The sequence below is a fragment of the Lampetra planeri genome, chromosome 32, assembly GCF_965212315.1.
Source record: "Lampetra planeri chromosome 32, kcLamPlan1.2.h2, whole genome shotgun sequence".
Lineage (NCBI taxonomy): Eukaryota > Metazoa > Chordata > Hyperoartia > Petromyzontiformes > Petromyzontidae > Lampetra > Lampetra planeri.
In genome coordinates, this window is record NC_136138.1 from 7,485,556 (window position 1) to 7,505,176 (window position 19,621).

At 49.3% G+C, this 19,621-nt stretch overlaps 1 protein-coding gene across 13 annotated transcripts in view; it reads right to left on the bottom strand.

The window, feature by feature from the left end:
- Positions 1–539: 539 nt before the first annotated feature.
- The window catches only part of LOC144729388 (uncharacterized), a 133,297-nt gene continuing 114,215 nt past the window's right edge, over positions 540–19,621 (bottom strand). For 10 of the 13 annotated variants that reach the window (XM_078609643.1, XM_078609642.1, XM_078609633.1 and 7 more), the window contains 10 exons: positions 19,505–19,606; positions 17,986–18,075; positions 17,575–17,665; positions 16,708–16,796; positions 15,076–16,094; positions 14,356–14,567; positions 13,312–13,557; positions 9,503–9,532; positions 7,555–7,835; positions 540–7,358 (listed from right to left, as the gene is read on the bottom strand). In XM_078609643.1, coding sequence (XP_078465769.1) covers positions 6,867–7,358; positions 7,555–7,835; positions 9,503–9,532; positions 13,312–13,557; positions 14,356–14,567; positions 15,076–16,094; positions 16,708–16,796; positions 17,575–17,665; positions 17,986–18,075; positions 19,505–19,606 — 2,652 coding nt within the window. In that variant the 3' untranslated portion in view covers positions 540–6,866. The remainder of the gene's footprint in view (positions 7,359–7,554; positions 7,836–9,502; positions 9,533–13,311; positions 13,558–14,355; positions 14,568–15,075; positions 16,095–16,707; positions 16,797–17,574; positions 17,666–17,985; positions 18,076–19,504; positions 19,607–19,621) is intronic. The other 3 variants (XM_078609634.1, XM_078609641.1, XM_078609635.1) reach the window with 3 other exon arrangements.

Below are 19,621 nucleotides of genomic sequence, written 5' to 3' on the forward strand. Positions count from 1 at the left end.
AGCGTTCCACGTGGGCACCCACAGTGGCTTTTTTGCTGTTTTTGGAGGAATCCCGAGGGTAAGGATTCAATCTCCTGGCTCCACTAAATGGGGTTTGACCAGACGTCATCAACACCTATCCCCCCCAGGGTCTCCGGTACAAGCTTAGATGGATATTTTTTTTCGTGGTATAGTGGTAATTAATTGTAGAGGGGTTACCAGCCCATCACACCCATCCAGAGCCCCCTTTGCCCGCTGGTGGCCACAAATGCCATGAGGGGAATGGCCAATAAAAATTGGCCCTCCCCCCATGGCACTGCTCACCACAGCGTCACCGTCCGGCACCAACGAGGTAGGGGGGTTGTTTTGCTGGTCATCAGCACACTGACAAACGGACATCGTGCAATGAACAAGTGTTCAGACAGGTTCTTGGCCTGCCTTGGTCCCTTGCCAGATGCTTGTGAGGCCCAGCAACCCCCTGTCAGACGCCACTTGCTGTTGTACTTCGCAATCACAAAACGAATTTCCACGACAGTGACAAACCACACAGGGACGAGCAGTAGAAGATAGATTTGTATTTATTTCAGCTTGCAAGTTTCTTCCCCAGCAAAGGAACACGTAAAACGATGATGAGATTGAAGACACAAGCAGTATTATGTAATTAAAAAATAAAAGACGAAAACACCTAACACCCATCCATTACTCCTTAGTGCAAACACAGGCTTTTTATTTTCTCTTAATGCAGTGGATGTTTAGCCTCATGTCGTGACTTCCCCATCCAACATGAATAAATAGAGCAATAGTTTACATCTAAACCACTGTTTCTACAAATCTTGACACTGCACGCACTGCTGTTGAGAACAGTGAATTACTACACACTACGAGACGACCAATCCCAGCCTACCCAGTGGTAAGTGATGGTGAAACTATATACGTAGTCTGCAATACAGTGAACACATACCAGCAATGATTCAGTGGCACCAAAAGAGTCCGACAGAATTGCATCGATTCGCCCTCACCCCGCAGGGACGAAAGTAGGCGCATTGAGAAATTCCACGTCGGTCGGTCTTTGACAGTTGTGCAGGCGAACCCGAGCACCTTTGTGGTGGAATATCTAGATTTTATCATCAACACCGACTGCAATCAGTTGGACAATTTTGGCGTCACATGACGAATCGCTAATGGACATGAAAATACATTTTTTTCTCATCGATATAATATTTTTTTTTTGCTTTCGAAGCAAACACAAGCTTGCTGGGAAAGCAAATGCACCCGCGACCCTCGCCCCCAAACATTTACACATGTGTGACATGTAATATATTCAGCTCTGCCATTCTGAACGTCCACAGGGTTTGCTATTAAGACTACATGGCGATGTGTAGCCTTGCACACGCTGCTGCACGGCAACGAACGGTTGAACGGTGGCATATTTCGCTGACAAGCTCCGTCACGTGATGGGAAAGCGCCGAAATTCCTCGCTCACGCTGCTGCTGGCAGAAGGGCCCCAAGAGAGGCGTTTGCCTACTCTTCCCCACTGACCAGGCGTCCTTGGAAGGGGTGGGAGTTATCCACGCTTTCGCCCACCGCACACACGACCTGCTGCTGCTGCTCATCGAATGTGGTACAGAGAGAGATGGGGGGAATAAAAAAAAAAACTCGCCGATCGTTTCAACTGCTCTACCGAGAGATCGAATTGAACTGATGACCTCTGGATTGCGAGTTCAGTCGAGTGCTGCTAACCACTACACCGTGGCCGCATTAAGGGGACTCTCATTCCTTTACATTAAAAAATTGCAAAAAAATCGGGCAATTGCTTATTTGCCAAGGAGGCAGCGAATCAATGTAGCCACGAGTTGCAAGCCCTCTCCACTCATCAACGATGTGCGACCAACAGTTATACATAGGAAGGTTACATTAAGCGTGCTTCACTGCCACCAAAAAGGCGGTTTTCCAGCTGATGCATCATCACAGATTTTGACAACAGCTCCTAACTGACGGGGAAGCCGCCGTTTATTTATACACTCGAGCACAAGCGCAGTCGAGTTTAGTGGACAATGAATGAAAGAACGCCAGCCGATGCGGTAGCATACGTACTTCTCCCAAGTTCTCCACGATTAAAGCTCCCGCGCCAATATGCCACGTTACCCAGCTCCTCTGCACGCGACCGACAGCTGTGCCACAAACATTAACCACTTTTACAACCACTTATAGCGAACGGACAGATTCATTATAAGGAAATAAAATAAAACGATAGTGAACAACAACAAAAACAGGGATAATGAATGCAGATATACCGTTTCAGAATTGTGACCATTTTGTGCACGGACAGGTTCCCCCCACCCCGCATCTTAATACATACATGCAGAGTAAGAAAACGAATTAATTGTTTTGTACCGTTGTGTGTACGCGGATGCCACGGTTGCTTTACATTGCAAAGTTGAATGCATTTCAATACCATACCTTTATAGAGTAAACAAAAACATCGGAACGAAAACATTAACCAGCATGCAAAAAAAATGGCACAAAGGTATACGTTGTACATTACTCCTCATGAGCCGTGCAGAGCATGGGTGTGGGAATGGGAGGTCAGGCAGGGTTCAACCAAACCAAGTTGGACTTCTGTATCCCTTCATAGAGCTCTGTCCCTGTGTCTTTTTCTCCAGCTGCAGAGGGCATTAGTTGTCAGACGTGCGAGTGGGGAGCAGTTGAGGCATGTTCGTAGGTGGCTTCGACTGAACTTGATTAATACACCCACTTTTATAGCTGTCAAATCGATGACAAATTCTCTTTGCAGCTGGAAACGGACAACTTTGCACACACAAGTAACCTCACGGTACCCGTTCTCACGTGAACCCGTCATCTTGACCCACTGTCAGTAACCACCACCTTACAATACGTGGCGAGTAACAACTCACCCTGCCCACAGCAAACCTATGATTTGTAAAGATTGAGGATGGCGCTATTAAAAATTAGATGTTTTTTGTTATATCATAAAACCCTTCTTTTGTATTGTTTATTATGATTTTCTTGCCAGGTTTATAAGCAATTTTCGCACTTATCGTAAACATAACAATAGCATGCATTCGTACAAATCGAAAAATAATCAATTCATAGGCTCACAATTCGACACGCGTCAACGCGAGTTCCGGTATCTACGCGCAATCCGCAAAATTAACTGCGATCATCGCATGCCTAACACCTACCACCCACAACCGCCTCTGCTCACCTTACCTCCATCTCTTAACCTTTAATATCAGACGAAACGCAGGGTTCACAGAGCTGGATTGACACCCGGCCTAAGCCAACCCCACCAACCCCTGCCTGACAGCCCTCGAGAGCAAAGTCTGCACGAGTACTGATCCAAACCCAAACAAAAAAAAATGATAATACAGGTCTTAATACAGAACGTACATACATAAGGATAATACAGTTGCGATAAATCAATGCGGCAATCAGTAAAGTACACTTTTCACAGCTTGAAGCGTTAGTGATATAATAATACTGATATAATTTGCTATACAAAATGCGGGGACGGACAAAGCATTGTTTTTATTCATCAGTGGCACTATATGCAGGCGAAAATCTGCACAACCAAAGTCTGCGTCGGCTCAACTGCATGCACTCTCTCGGATCGTTTAAAGTTGTCCCAGATGGCAATCGATTGCATTTTTATTTTCTGTAATAATAACACGACGGGTCCACGATTCACGTGCGGGTGAATGTTACTCCCCTGTCCGGGTGTTGGCAAAACCGGAAGAAAAAAATCTCCACTGTCAATAACAGGGGGCGGGGGTTTGCCAACGCAATTCAGGCAAGATGTGAATATCGCCGCAACCCTAAATCGATGTTAAGTTTAGAGTGAAGGTTTTAGTGTTATTGCAGTGAAAAAAAAATGCAACAGATGCCGATAGAGGTCGCTCGAAACAAACCTCGAAAAACGTGAATGCTGGGGCCACTTTAAAAGAACTTTACTAACGCGAACTTCCATCGGTCAAAGAGGACGGTTTTTGAAAGATTTCCCCTCGTCACAACGCAGACAACTGTAAAAACCTACGTACGGGAAGGGAGGGAGGGTGGGAGATCGGGGTCACGATGCCAAAAGAGGATAGCGGGTGCACGGTCGTCCGCGTTTGGGTGTCCTGCGGTAGCCGCCAAGGCCAATAGGGCTTGCAGAATATGAACGCAAGCCAAGCGGCAGTAACGCGCACGCGCACGCACACGCACACGCACACACCTCGTACGCGCCCAGTGACGTACCCCCCCCCCCCACCAATCACAGGTGGCGGCACACCAACACACAAACCACAAGGCAGTCTTGTGCGCTTCGTTCAATGACAGCGGTTTGTGACAATTCATTTTATCCAGGAGCCCCATCATTGCCACAAATGAGCAGAACCTCTCACTTGTGACGGGGGGGGGGGGGTGGCGTGCGTCGAGAGAGCGAGCATCACCGGGTGGTTTGGTTTGGGTGAAACGGCGGTATTTGAGAGTTACCATCGCTACGACCACGTTTGCCCGAGTTAGGCAATGTTGACGAGTCGCACGTTCCCCCTTCGTGCAAAATCTACCAAATATAAAAAAATTACGATGGAATATAGGAGCCAGAGTGGTTATCCATGGTGTAACGCAACCTGCGAGAAGCTTTGTGCGGAGCGTTGATTTCCATGTAAATGTGGCCTATTGGCGGTGAATGCTTGAAGCAAGCCTATGCAAGCAGCCGTTTCACACAACCCATCTGCCTTAGCCACCGCACAAGTTTGGCTGACCTCGGTGCGAAGCGGAAATGACAGGGACGGATGAACCAATCGCCGTCTTGCGAGTGGCTTGGATTTCGGCGAGCGGGGGGAGGAGGGGGGAATATTCTGCCGCACGCGAGACACGCATGCCTTTCTTAGACATACCAACGTTGAGCATTTCTTCCAGGGTGTTCAACTGCTGTCTGTATTTTGATACAAATCTGTAAACTTGACCGCCCCCCACCCCCTTCTCCTCTATAGTCGTAATTTTATTTTGGGTTGGTGTTTTTTTTTTTACAACCAATTGCTCGTTCGTAAAATGCCGACTCGCGCCCATTTTGTTAATCGTCCCAGTGGCTTTCAACGCTGCCGATACCCATCAGGCCAATCCCATAATGCCCACATGTTGTTCAGGACTTCCTCTTATGCTCGAAGATCGGCTTGTTTCGGACCCATGATCTAAACTGTGGCGCCACTACTGGACTCTCAAGAGGGGGGCATTTTGACTCGACACCCGGACCCCGCAGCCGTTCACACGCTACCCACGCCAGCAAAGAGTTGGACGCCAATACCCAGCCTTTCGCGGAGCATGCATACCCTGCAGTCCAGCGGATTGCCTTGCATCATCTCTACGCGGATTCACTGATGATGCACGGCATCCGTCGCCGACACCTGCTCCTATTTGTCGGTTTTAACCCTGCACCGTCACGCGGCGTCACTGAAAGTTAAAAGCAGAAAATCTGTACAATGTAAGCTCGGAGCCACGGCTTGCTATTTTTTGTTGTTTTTGTTTAACTTAGAATGTAACAAATGGCTTAAACTTGCTGGTCTACAGCACAGAGACGTTGCACGCTTGGCTGTTGAAGAGGAGCTTCTTTTATCACCTACTGTACGCCGTCGCGCCTTGCTGCACGAGAGCTGTCAGTTTTTGAGCACAACTAACCCGAGCAAGAAAGCTATTTTTTTTTTACGTGGTTTTCTCTCCGTTTTTTACAAGGCACTCTTTCTATGCAAGCTTTTCTCGTATCATAAAAAAACCCAACACATTTCAAGTAACCTTAAGGACCAGTATTAATATTCACATTTACAAATAAACCCAAAGCTCAATAAACACAGACAAGCACATCAAATTCTTTAAAGTGACAAGTTACAAAGCCAAAGACTTTTTACATAGCAGCTGTTTTTACTGATCTATACCCAAAATTGGCTATAAATTGTTTTAAAGTTTGCATTTTTCAATGTGTCTAGTTGCTTTTGCCAGCAGGCATTGCCATTTCTTTCACCCCACACACGCCATTTTGTATTCGTCTGTGCGATCTCAATTAACGCTCTCCATCCGTTAGATATTTTTGTTTTGTAGGTTTCATCGCGTGGCCCTCGATAACCAACAGACATTAACAGCAAAAAAAAAAAGGCTATGCGCAAACTCGGCCGATCGCTTGTGACGAAGTCCGTGATTATTTTACATTGTGCTCACAAATGCTGTCTCGAATTAACCCTTACACCCCCCCCCCATGCATTGTCAACTCTACTCCCCCCCCCCCAAATCCACGCCCCTAGTGTTATACCAAACCAGCACCCACAAAACAAAAACGAAGACCATCTCTAACATCCCGCAGACGTTCGACTTTAGCAGAAGAAAAAAGAAAAACAATCGCGATGCTAAGAAGTGCCTTCGGTGCAAGGACATTAACTTTTCAAATCCACACCTCTGTTCGACCCAACCAACTACATTCAACAATTTGCCAATCAAACTGACCCTTTTCTGTTATTTCATTCCCCCTTCTTTTCTTTCCATCGCATTTCACTTTCCCCCACGGAGTGGTTGCCAAATTCTCAAAAAATAGAAATTTTTGGACACTTGGTAAGGTAGTCACGTTTTTTTTCATTTCGAGGCCTTGCGTAATCTAATTTTTTTGTTAAACTAAACGGAACAGTGAGCCAGGTTACGCTTTCTGCAGCCCCAGCAACTCGCTTCCAAAGCAGGCCACCCACGTTTTATACATTTCACCTTATTTCCTTCCGCGAACGACCTTCCCCGACGACCCCCACAACTCCCAACACAAAATCAATGGCACGCTTTCCCACCCGCAGAGTCAACCGTGGAGTCAACCGCAGCGGTAAACGCGCGGCGCCCTCTGCCTCCCCCTCTTAGGTGGTTCTGAGGTTCGGCCCGGGCGGTTGACCCGTGCCAACTCCACCACCGTTGCCGCCACCACCACCGCCGGTGCCGACGCCACCACCGACACCGCCAATACCGCTGCCTATGCCGCACCCGGGCTTGGCTGCCAAACCCGGCACGGGAAAGGCAACGATGCCTGGGTACGGAGTGGTCAGAGCCGTGGGAGGGAGGCTCGCGGAGGCGACGGCGGCGGCCACTACCGGGGTGGTGGCGGAGGAGGGCAGCGGTGGCCCCGGCGGGCTGGGGTTGACAGGCACGCGGGGCTGGCCCTGGAAGCCCGGCGGGACGGCCACGCCGCAGGGGAACTGGCCCGCGCACATCGCCCCCGGCAGGATGTATGGCGGCACCACAGCGGCGGTCGGCACGGCGTTGGCAATGGAGGCGCCGCCGCCGGCGCAGCTGCCCAAGCACGCGGTGGCCGGGGGTGGCGGCTGAGCTGGCGCGTACATCCTGAGCCCGGGCTGCACCCCGGGGAGACACGCGAGATCAGACGGTTCCGACGTTAACCCACAAAAGCCAATCTGATGCGAACGTGATGAAAGATTTGACCATTAATAGGCGACCACCCCGTGTTCACGCTTGAATACGCAGCGAGAGCATTACGGCGTGCGATGCATCGTGGTGGTGGTGGTGGTTGTGGTGGTAGCGGCCACTCACGTCGCACGGCCTTTGCCCCTCCAGGTCTTGCCGCTGCATGAACTGCCGGATCTGATTGAGACTCGGCTTCTGCGGCAGCAGGCAGGTGGCATCGCGCGCCCAGTTGTCCACGAGCTTGTGCAGGTCGTCGGTGAAGGTGCCCTTCTTGGTGCTGCCGCCCTGAGATGCCGCAGGCCCCCCGGTGCCTATCGTTACCGCGCCGGAGCACGGCGTCTCTCCGCCGCCTCCACCAACTCTGCCATCATTGCCAATGAAGGCGCCCATGCCGCCGGTCGTTGGGACTGTTTGTGTGATGGGGAGGGAGGCGAGAAAAGAAGAAGAAAAAAAATTGGCGTCTTTTGGCTGCGTCGGAACCGTGATGAGTGCTGGACGCAGAGTTAGGCAAGGTACAAAAAACATGTGTTTGGCAAGTTGTTGAACAAATGCCACTCGAGTAAGCAAAAATTATTTAAACAAATTACGACAGCAATAATGAGCGCGTTTATCCATGATGGCCATTGAACAATACCATCCAATTTGTGTTTATGTAGCGTCTAAATGTGCTGGTATCTTTAAGACACTTTTAAGAGACTCTGCATCATGATGTTACATTTTCTTGTAGGTATATTTGCATGTGGGTCGGAGATCAGAGTATTTGGCTCAAATTAAGAAGAAAATAACTGTATACAGAGGCCCGATTGTATCATTCGGGTGATTTACTTTTAAAAGTACGATAGATGCTCACCGTTTTTATTATAGACATCGTATTTCATAGGCACGTAAAAAAGGCAGTAACAAGTAAATAATTTTAGGGCAGAACATTGAGAATAACTAATTATAAACAGTTATGTAACAACAACAAAAAAACAAATTAAAGAGTACCTGTAAAAATACTAAAGAGCAAAAACAAATTTCGCAATTTGCTCGTAGCCAGCTGCAGTGCAGATTAAGTGCGCGATTCAGCTTTGCGTAAGCGCGTAATGTTAGCAGACGCTCACCCGGAGAACATGTTATTTCGCAGAAGAGAAAAAAGCAAGAGTAAAACATATCACATCCGTGCTTGGGAATGTTTTTTTTCCCATTCAATAAAACAAAAAATGATAATCGCGATTCCAGCAGTTGTGCGTTTTTCCTCGGCGCTGGCCAGTAAGCAAATCACAAGGATACACGCGCTCTTCTCTCCCCCCCCCCGAGCGCGCGCCCGGACATTTGACAGGCCACATTTAAAATCCGATTGTCTAAAATCCATACGGTCAATTCCACGGCAAGGGAATTATAGACACACACCCACTCTCATCTACTACAATTTCATTAGCGATGCCTGTTGTTGGATGATTGGCAGTTAGGGCCTCAGGGCCTTTGCTCAGCAACCATGATTAAAAACACAGTGTATATATATTGAAAATGTTATTCTTGTACATGCAATTTGATGCATGTGTTGGTGGCTTAAGAATGAATGTGAAATACGAGACTTTTATCGCAGTCATACGCCGCATTTAGCGGCATTGCAAGCCCGTCACTGGTCTTGTAATTCCATTACCGTAGAACCGTCCATTATTGTATCTGCCGATGAAATATTACTTGAGGCAGATGTCCAACTAAAACAAATCAATCGAAATCCCCTGGAGCACGTCACTTGGGAGCAAACGGTAACGTCAGTGGGTGACGTCAGTCAGGATCTGTCAATATGGAGTGCTCACAAATAACGCAAAAAAAGATTTAAAAGGGGAGAAAGAAAAAACGCAGCTTGCCAAACATTGCCAGAGCCGAGCTGTTGCGCAGAGGGGAACTCGGGAGAGTTCAAAGTGCAAAAAACAAACAAAAATACAAAATAAAATAAAAAGCCAGTGCGCAGCATCCCACCGACTGCAAACCAAAAAAAAAAGCAAAATTCCAGCTGCAAACCGGAAAAAAAAAATCCGATCGGGCAGGTGGCATGGAGCAAACGATTTGTTATTTTGTTATTTACCGCTGCTCTTTCGTCTCATCGCACTGCCTGCTGGGGAAAACAGAAATGGAAACAAAACAAAGAACAACGACAAAGTTACTGCACGGCTCGGAGGAAGTGGATGTGAACGGGAAGGAAGAGCGGCATTCTTTTACTTCTCTGTCTCAACGACGGGTGACGCGCACGGCGGGGGTAGGGGGGGGGGCTCAATGCAGTCTCCCAGTGCTGCAAACGTCTTGAGAAATTCATCGCGGTGGATGACTCTCCCTCAAACACACGCAACTTAAAATGTGTGTTCATTCGCCGAAGGGGTGGAACGATTCACCTCCGCAACCATTTGATGAATTGTCACAACTCAGGGGTAAGCAAGTTAACTTAAGGATCGACCATTCTTACAGCAAAACGCTGGATTAGCAAGTACCTGAACCAATTACCTACGGTCTGGACGAATCAACAAGTAATATTTTTCTGATGCTCGCGATTCGATCGCACGCATCAAGAAGCAGAGCTTGAAAATCGATATTAAATTGTGTCGTTCCAACCCTACTTTGGCGAGTATGCAGCGAAACGCTAAAAAAGCATGCAAGGATGTGCATCTGAATCGAGCACAACGGAAGTGAAGAAGAGGACAAAGGGTTGAAAATAAATATAAAGACAAAATAAAGGTCACAAAGCAGTGCAGGTATTGGGGCTAGTGTCAAGCCCCAACACAGACAAGCCAAGGCACCTCGTGAGCGCGAGACTGAGGAGGAGGGAGAAATAAACATGGGACTAGCACCCGGAGACAAGAGGCATGCGACTGAAGTGTTCCAAGGATGGCGGCACACAATTGCTTGCAGGAAGGATTAAAGACGCGGCTGCAGAGACTGTTCGTGGCCAAGACGTCTGGATTCCAGCCGCGAGGCTTTAACAGCACGTGCAGCGGAAAAAGCCACGCGCGCACGTTTTATGTGACACGCGAGACGTGCGTACGAATTGTATTTTATTTTAAAAGGAAAGTCGTGTTGCAATATCCGTTGGCTCACCGAGCGGTCGTTTCTCCCTGGCTGGAAACGTTTTTAAATCCTTTATATTAAGTTCACTTGCTTGCTTGCTTGCGCGCTTACGACCATGCAAATCTTTCGGTCGTTTTTTAACCCACTCCCCGTGATCCAATCGAGCTGACATTTTGCACACAGACTCGTTGTGCGTGACAATTTATTTTCGTGAAAATTTTTTTCCTAAATTTTCCACTTTTTAGGAAAAAAAAAATTTCATATTTAATTTAAAATACCAATGTGATAAAAATGAAACTCTTACTCAAGAAAAACAGAAATGAATAATAAAATAAAACCGATGCCACGCATATAAAGGATTTATAGTGAAAAACTTTGTTTTTACGGGTTAATTTTTTTCCCTTTCCTCCCCCCTAAGGCCAGGGGCAACGCCATACAGGGATGCCTTGTGGAGTACAAAAAATGACAAACTGGGTACGAACAGACAGACAAAGCGGCGGGCCCACTGAGGAATCGGGAGCGCGGTTTGCTGTTAGTTTTGTACGTCACTCGGTCGGCAGTTTGGTGAAAAACCGTCCAGCCTAGAGGAGAGAGTCGCAGAAAAGGAAACCGGAAAGACAAATATGAAACAAAGTGGTGAGAGAGTCAGAGGCGGCAGGAAGTGCTTACTGGACCATCTGTGAAAAAGAGCATTATAGCTCATCGGATTCCTCCAGTATAAATAAATGTTCTGATTCGGAAGTGTTCGTGTCCTTTGTGTGTGTGTACATGTGCGCGAAAGTGGTTAGTATTCAAAATGCACAGGCACACTTTTGTTACATGACTGCGCGTTAAAAATTTACAGAAACAAAGTGACCGCATAACGAGTGAAAGAGACCACACGGTCAAATCTTTGCAGCGTTTCAGAAGCCAAAAAGGTACATAAATACGTATGTATACACGCACAACCTCGGTTATCACGAATTACATGTTGGCGATGCAATCAAATCCCGTCTGTAAATATTATCCACGCCGACGTCGTGTTGCTTAGACTAGGGCTTCCACGGGCATAACGAGGGATGCGAGCTGCACTTGGGGGATTAATTGTCACTACAACAGGCACATGTGTGGGTCGTTCAAAGGGCCTCGAATGGTGGACATTGACAACACACTGCGAGTTCTCTTGGACCGTACGTGCCGTGCCTTTGGCAACACGACCGCTGGTCAGGCCCCGGCAATCACACTGCACTTAAAAGCGGCACAGAATTGCAGTGAGGAGGTATTGGGGGACCGCTGACCAAGCAACGTCAACTATATATTTATATTTTCATATAAAAGCTCGTTGATAAAATTTCATGGGGCATAAACCCGTGACTCCGAGCTTTATAGAGTCCAGTGATTTTGACGAGTGCTTTGCTGTGCATTGAACATTTGTATTTATGAAGATTTTACAGGCAAATTACTTGGGTATGAACGTGTTTTGGATTATTTCTGCAAGCCGTAAAAATTATTTATTCACAAATTTCGATTTAAAGCTTTCGTGACTGCAGGGATTCATCTTCTTGGTTCTTTCGGTAAAGTCACGTAGAATGGAAATAATAAATAATAAAATAAAACATCATTAAATAATTCTCACGACGTTTCGGCCAAAACGCAAGCAGCCGTCCTCAGGTGGAGAACAGGTCTGTCGAGGAGACTTCTAAATGTTAATTTATTTATGAAATATTTTGACCGTGAAATATAATTCACATTCAATGCAATTTTACATGTATATATATACATTTTACATATTGAAAACATGTTGTTACCGACTCGTGACATGCCTGGAGCTTGCATTGTTCAGACTGGTGTTGTGACATTATCATTCATCACCAGAGCTATGGTCTACCCACTGCTGGATGAAGGTTTGCCAGTGTCTTCACCGTCTCGTGCAGGTTAAGGAGTAATCTAGTAAATGGATATTATATGAAGGGGTCCGAATGGTGAAATTAGAGATGTAATTTACTTGATTCTAACAGACAAATCCCAGATTATCTCTGACCTCAACAAATTCAACACAGGATGCGATCACAGACTGATGCAATTCAAGGTTCACCTCATTATAAACGCGAAGTGAAATCGGATTACAAATGAGAACCATATAGATGACATCAAAAGAGATGGGCCAGGAGGTTGTTGGTTTGTCCATTAACTCTATACAAGAGGTTCAATCACTTAGAGAAGCAAAATAATGAAATGGATGTTACCACATAATAGTGCTGCGAGTTGTGCATTATAATTAATGACAATGCCTACGATGATAAGAGAACAATGACAATGATGGAGATGATCGTGATAATGAAGACAATGAAGACAATGTTGACGGTAATTATTTAGATTTTTCCACATTCACGATGTTGTCCCTGTTTATCTTTGCCAAGCTTCTAAAAAAGCCTGCGGCGATCTGGACGGAACTAAACAAATAAAACAATTTCGATGTAAAGCTTTCGTGACTGCAGGGATTCATCTTCTTGGTTCTTTCGGTAAAGTCACGTAGAAGAGAAATAATAAAATAATAAAAATAAAACATAATAAAATAATTCAGCATTCAGACGCTGTCTTTTCGACAGACCTGTTCTTCACCTGAGGACGGCTGCTTGCGTTGTGGCCGAAACGTCGTGAAAATTGTTTTATTTTATTATTTCCCTTCTACGTGACTTTACCGAAAGAACCAAGAAGAAAAGTAAAACAATTTCAAAATCTCCTTCGGTCAATCTGCTCGCTTGGAGGTAACAAACCGTCCACGGACAAAACACAAGAAATTAGCGAGCGAGCGAGCGAGCGAGCGAGCGAGCGACCTCGGCCGCGGCCACTCACCATTGCCAAACTGGTTAATGGCTCCGTCGCTGATGAAGCCCGAGTAGAAGCTCTCTGTGGAGAAGGAGGGTTTGAGCATGTGGGACTTGGGGATGGGCGCCGGCTGAGGGAATCTGGGTTGCGGTGCAGTGGCGAGTTGTGGCGGCGGCGGTGGCGGCGCTGGCTGCTGCTGCTGCTGCTGTTGTTGTTGTTGTTCCGTTGGGGCCGGATCGCTGGCGGCCCGCGTCAACGGTGCTTGCTGCGAGGCTGTGGCGACAGTTCCGTTCCAAGTCAACTCGAGTCGTTTCGGTTGCTTTCTCAAGCCGATTTGGTTCACTTTTTTTTTTACTAACATCGGCCGAATGCGCCCCAAGATCTCTCCTTGGATTTTGGGAGACAAATCAGTTTCATTCAATCAATTTACTCAAGAACCAGAGTATCGAGGGCCTAAATCACGCATCAGTAAAAACGCAGACCCTCTGCGGCGCATTCTCACCAAAAACTCCACGGAAAGCTGTTTCCGCAAAACTATTCTTTTTACTATTTACACAAATTTTCTTAAATAATATCAGCTGAGGCCCACTGAGTTATATAGCGCTTTTACAAAAGGCGACCTGCCCAAAAATGATAGCTCGACAACAAAGTGGCTTGCCACGTGGAAATTTATAGCAGCCAAATAATACTCTAAAACGCGTGTTCTTTCTAAATGTGGAGGGAAAAATCGGAGGACCCAGATAAAAATCCATGCGACCACGGGGAGAGAGAACACGCAAACTGCAAATGTACAGGCGTCGGGTTTTGCTCTTTGTATTGAGTTTGTTTGTCCTTCCTCTCCACCTCCGATTAGCACAGTTGGCTACGTATGGTTTAAAAGAAGTTCAACAGACTTACACAGAGCTAGGATCAAAAACCACGACCTCCAGCACACCAGGCGAGGTAGCTAACATCTCGCCACTGTGGCGTTCAACACCTGAACTGTGCTCCCATCGCACGCTTGGTTTATGGGCGAGGGGGGGAACTCTCTCACACCGTCGCCTCCCCCCACCCTCCCCCCCAGACACTCACAGGGGAGGAAGAGCGCCGTGGGTTTCAGCGGCTGCATGCTGCTGGGCTTGCCGCCGGTGCTCGTCTTGCGGCTCTTGCTGATGCGTCGTCGGCGTATCGAGGGAGGCGCCGACTGCTGCAGGCAGGCGGGTGGCTCCTTGCCCATGCGGCGGTACAGCTCCTCCATCTCCTTCCGCTGGCGTACCTGCAGGTTGGTGAGCTCCTCCATGTGCCTGGGAGATGCGAGCGAAAAACGCGGCCACGGGAGGTTACGCGCGAGTGTGCGAGCGGGTTGGCCCCGCGCAGCAAAGCGTTGGCAAGAAAGCCAGTCACGTACGGATATCTTCACAACGGGTTTCGAACAAGTCTGGAACAAAAGCCACCATTTCCACCAAAGCACGAATTGGGCACTCATTGGCGCCGCTCGTGTTGCCTCTGCGCAGCGAGCGGCAGCGCGGTGCCACGCGACAGACTAAACCCTTAAATCCTTTTAATTTTACCAGGTAAGGCCCACTGAGCAATACAACTCTTTTTCAGAAGCCGCCTGGCCAAAAATGTGTAGGGAAAAGCCGGAGGACATGGAGGAGAAAAATCCACACGACCACGGAGAGAACATGCAAACTCTAAACGTACAGTCGTCAGGGGTCGGGATCGAACCCAGGCTCTCTTGTATGCCAGGCGAGGTAGATAACATCTCGCCACCGTGACAACCCAGACGAAGCGAGCAACGGTGGCACTCACTTCTCCCGCAGCTTGTGCAGCTGCTTCTTCAGGTCGTCCTCCTCCACGTCCTCCGAGTCGTTGTCGCTGCTCACAAACGACGACGCCGAGCGCACGTTGGGCACGAGGCCGTCCTTCAGCTCGAAGCGCCCCACCGACTCCGTCCTCTCCAAGGTGCCCATCCGCTCCCGCGCCGCCAGGCTGCCGAACGCGGACAGCTCGCTGTCCGTGCTTGGCTGCTTGCGCATGACGCTGCCGCCGCCGGCGTAGCTGCCACCGCCGCCGCCGCCGCGAGCGGAAAAGGGCCCCGCGAAATCGTCCGACGTGATGTCGCGCCCGTTCTCCGTCGCGCTGTAGTACTGCTCCGTCGCCTCGCTGCCGTCGAGGAAGACGTCGGCCGTTCTCGCGCCAGGCGTCTGCGCGTAGCCCTCACTGAAGGGCACCTCCCAGTCTGCCCGCAGTTCGCCCGCGCGCCCTGCCGTCCCCGCTGCCGGTAGCGGCTGCGCTTGCAGAATCTCTGCAGCTGGACCGGTGCCTCCAGTGGGAATGCCCGGCAACGGCGTAGTTGAGCAGCGCGTTTTCTCGCCGGTGTCCGAACAGCTCTTGTCTGTGCCGTTCAACGTGTCGGACCGGAAGCATTTTGCGCCGTCACGGCCCCCCGGGTGAGCCGCGGCAGCGTTCGTAGCTTCTGCGACGACGGCCGGGCCCTGCGTTCTTTGCTCAACGGGAGCAAAAGCGGCCGCGGTGGTGGTGGTGGTGGTGGTGACGGTATCCGCGTGGCGATCGGATGACGACGAGGACAGCGAGGAGGGAGAGGAGGTGGTTGTGGCCGGGTCGGTGCTGACTACGTCGCGCGTCGTGGTGACCTGGAACCGGCCCCGCACGGTAGTCGCCGCTGGGACGGGGGCAGGGGTAGGCAGCTGTGGTGGCGCCAGCGAGGGCTGGGTGGCAGTGGTCGCTCCGGCGTTGGTGCCCGCGGCCGGGGGTCTGGGCGACTCCGAGGCGGACGGGACTGGAGGACCAGGGAGCGGAGAGCCCGTCTGCAGAAGACACGTTTTGACGAAACATTGGCCGCGGTTAAAAGTAAAACAGGCTGCGGTGTTACTGTCGGCAAGAGAGACCTGCTGAACGAGAAAATAGTAGGGAGGAAGGAAGAGAGTTAAGTACATAGGTGGGTGGGTTGGCAAGTAGATAGCTAAGTAGGTAGACAGGTAGGTGGGTAAGTAGGTGGGGGTAGATAGGTAGGTGGGTAGTTAGGTGGGTAGATAGGTAGGTGGGTCGATCGGTAGGTGGGTCGATAGGTAGGTGGGTAGTTAGGTGGGTAGATAGGTAGGTGGGTAGTTAGGTGGGTAGATAGGTAGGTGGTTCGATCGGTAGGTGGGTCGATAGGTAGGTGGGTAGTTAGGTGGGTAGATAGGTAGGTGGGTCGATCGGTAGGTAGGTTGGCAGGCCAGCAACCATTTATGAGAGCCCACTGATATTTCACATCTCCTGTGCAAGAGAGACAACATTAAGTGGCCAACTCTACCAGCTGGACGGGAAGTCCCTATACCCCCCCCCTCCTCTCCAACTCCACGCGTCAATGACCGCTCTATAAGACACGGGGTATCGGGGACACTTCCCGCCCACCCCGCCATTGACGGCGGCACTCACCTGGGTGTCGAACTCGGCTCGCTGTTGGACGCCGGCGGCTGCGGTGGCGCATGGGCCGGCCCCCTGACCCGGCTCGGCGGGCAGAACGCCTGCGGCAACACGAGACCGATTAGCGCGGTTGGCTACGTACGGTGCGAAAGAAGTTCAGCATACGTACAGGCAAGACAACGTCGTCGTCACGAGCGGCGGCGGGGGGCGGGGACACACTGGAGGCGGGCGGTAAGGTGGCATTGTGGATTGTGTGAAGATTGATCGATGTGGGTTCACGCACCAATGTCCAATTCCACACAGATCTGCGCTCTTACAAAGCGTAAGAAAATCGTACGGTTGTCACATTTTGATTGCTTTTTTCAACGGGCCGGCCTGCTGACATCCATATTATTCGACTTTCATTTGGTGGTGGACATGTGTGAAAAATAAATTTTCCGATTTTGATTCTGGATGGAACATGGCTTTAATTTTACATTCTCCCTAAGAAAAAAAATCATGAATTATCTTTCAAAGGTTACATAAAAGCCACCTTTGGAAGTATATTGGATCTTTTTTTCCCTTAACTGCGAATTGAAAAGCGATGTTCGTAGTGCACAGCGATAACCGCTGCATCACCGCTCTCCCAATATATATATATTTTTTAATGTGCGACGAGGTTTCAATAAAAAACAACCCTGTAAAATATCGTTAAGCATAAAATTGGCCTGACATAGGTGGTGGCTAAAGTGATGGTGGCATTTTCGTGTTAATTACGTCTTAAACAAAGACATGAAAATGGGTGGCTTGACCCACCCATCCACTTAATGTTCCCGAAAAGCTTCCATTTGGATTCTAAAAATAGCCGTCGCGGATCAAATGCATTCACAGGAAACCGACCTTCAGCCGGGTGCATGGGGGTGGTTATCGTCTCCCACGAGGTGGCACCACCCTCCTGGGTTGCCAGGGGAAACGGCTCGGCGCCGCCAGGCTGTGGAGACACGACGGGTACCTTGGTTACGCGCGCGTGGGCAAACAACCAACCCCACCCATCAACAACGCAGCCCTCAAAGAGACTCGATCCACGAGGACATTCGAAGCGGAACAAACCGTGCCGCACATTTCAATGGGCTCACGTCAAATTCACGCTCTCGTCTCGTTAACCGTAGGGGACAGAGACCAGGGGAAGTCATAGGAAGAACCGGTTTTTAATTTTAGTTTTAAGTCGGTTGCGAGAAATTGTTTCGGTGAACGTGTTGGGGGCATTACGCCTCCAGTGTCTGCGGTCAGGGCTTTCTGCCGGCTCCTAACCTGGGTGACGGCCGTCAGGGGCGACCCGTGTTGCACCGTTTCCGGACTCAGTGTCCGCTTCAGGCTCGCCTCGAGGCTCTCCAACGGGGCCTGCGCAGCGGGAGCAGCAGCAGCAGCGGCAGCAGCAGTGGCAGCAGCGGCAGCAGCGGCAGCGGCAGCAGCGGCAGCAGCGGCAGCAGCAGTGGCAGCAGCGGCAGCAGCGGCAGCGGCAGCAGCGGCAGCAGCGGCAGCAGCGGAGGCAACAGTTAAAAGCGGAAACAGGAACATCGACGTTACTGGGCAGGTCCACAAATTTGGCGAGGTCGCGGTCAACGTTTTAATGTCACCCTAATAACCAGGATCAGGTTTTTTTTAAATTTCCGAGGCGCTTATATGGCCCAGCATCTCAAAGTGCCCGGCACCACATCTCATATCGATCGTTCCAGTCTAGATGTGAATCAGTACAAGGCCAAATAGTATATATACAGCTGAAATCGTCGAAGCCCCGCTTGCAACCTTCACTAATTTGAAGGTGGTCGCCCTATCTCCTCTTCTGCCGCCAGGATTACAGACTCCGTTCTCCTTATTCCGGCCATCTGTGCTGTCGGCTGGTTCTGTTCAAGGCCAGGCTCAAGACATTCCTCTTCTTATTCCGGTCTCTTTGTCTTGAGGAGGCGACTGGAGTTATGCACTTTTAAATACAGTTCGAAAACTCATTTATTAAAAAAGCTGTTTTTTCTGTTTAGTTTGTTGTCCTTCCCCCGCACCTCCGATTAGCATGGTTAGCTACGTAAGGTGTGAAAGAAGTTCAACATACATACATACATAGGTAGGCACAGGATGCCCATCTCTCATTGCTTAGTGTCTTGGGATGAGGTTGCATTCGGATGCTATATAGATCCACATTGCATTGAATTCGCTGTATGTCAGGAAATGACAGCAAAAAAACGCCACAGCTAGGGATGTAACCTTACCAATTAAAAGAGCAATCATTTCACGAATCTCCCATTGGCGATTCAATGAAACGTCAATGAAATTTGTTTAAACATTGCGGTGAATTTAGCGTCTCTAGTGGCAGTAGGAACCAATCACATTCAACATTTATGAATATCAATTATTTTCACAACCGTGATTCGATGCACGCAGCATTTCAATCGATAAATCGGTGCACCCTACCATGCCAAAAACATAGACCTAATGACCTAAAATACTCCGAGCAAGTTTGCCAGTGAGGACGAGCATGACCGCCGAGCTTAGTCGTTCAACGAGCACAAACGCCGTCAAAACATCCTTAGGAATCCTAACGGGTGAGGGTGGGATGCTGAACGTCTCGTCAGCGGAAAGGAAAAGCACGCGTGGGCCCAAGTGTGACAACACAGACAGAAGTGGAAGAGAGGCAAGGTGGGGGGGGGAGGTGGATGGTGGATCGCAACAGCTCGCTGCGTCTCCACCTCTGAAGCGGGGCAAAACAAAAACACTGTAACAGAAGGGGAGCGCGAGAGAGACAGCGCCGGTGGATCGACGCATTCCACGCAAGCACCTGGTTCTGGGGCGGGCCTGGGAACGGTGGAACATGCTCGCCAGTGGGAGTGAGCGTCTTAATTAACCGCTGCTCAAGTGGATCAGTGGCCTGCGTCTGCACCTACAAGCGGGGGGA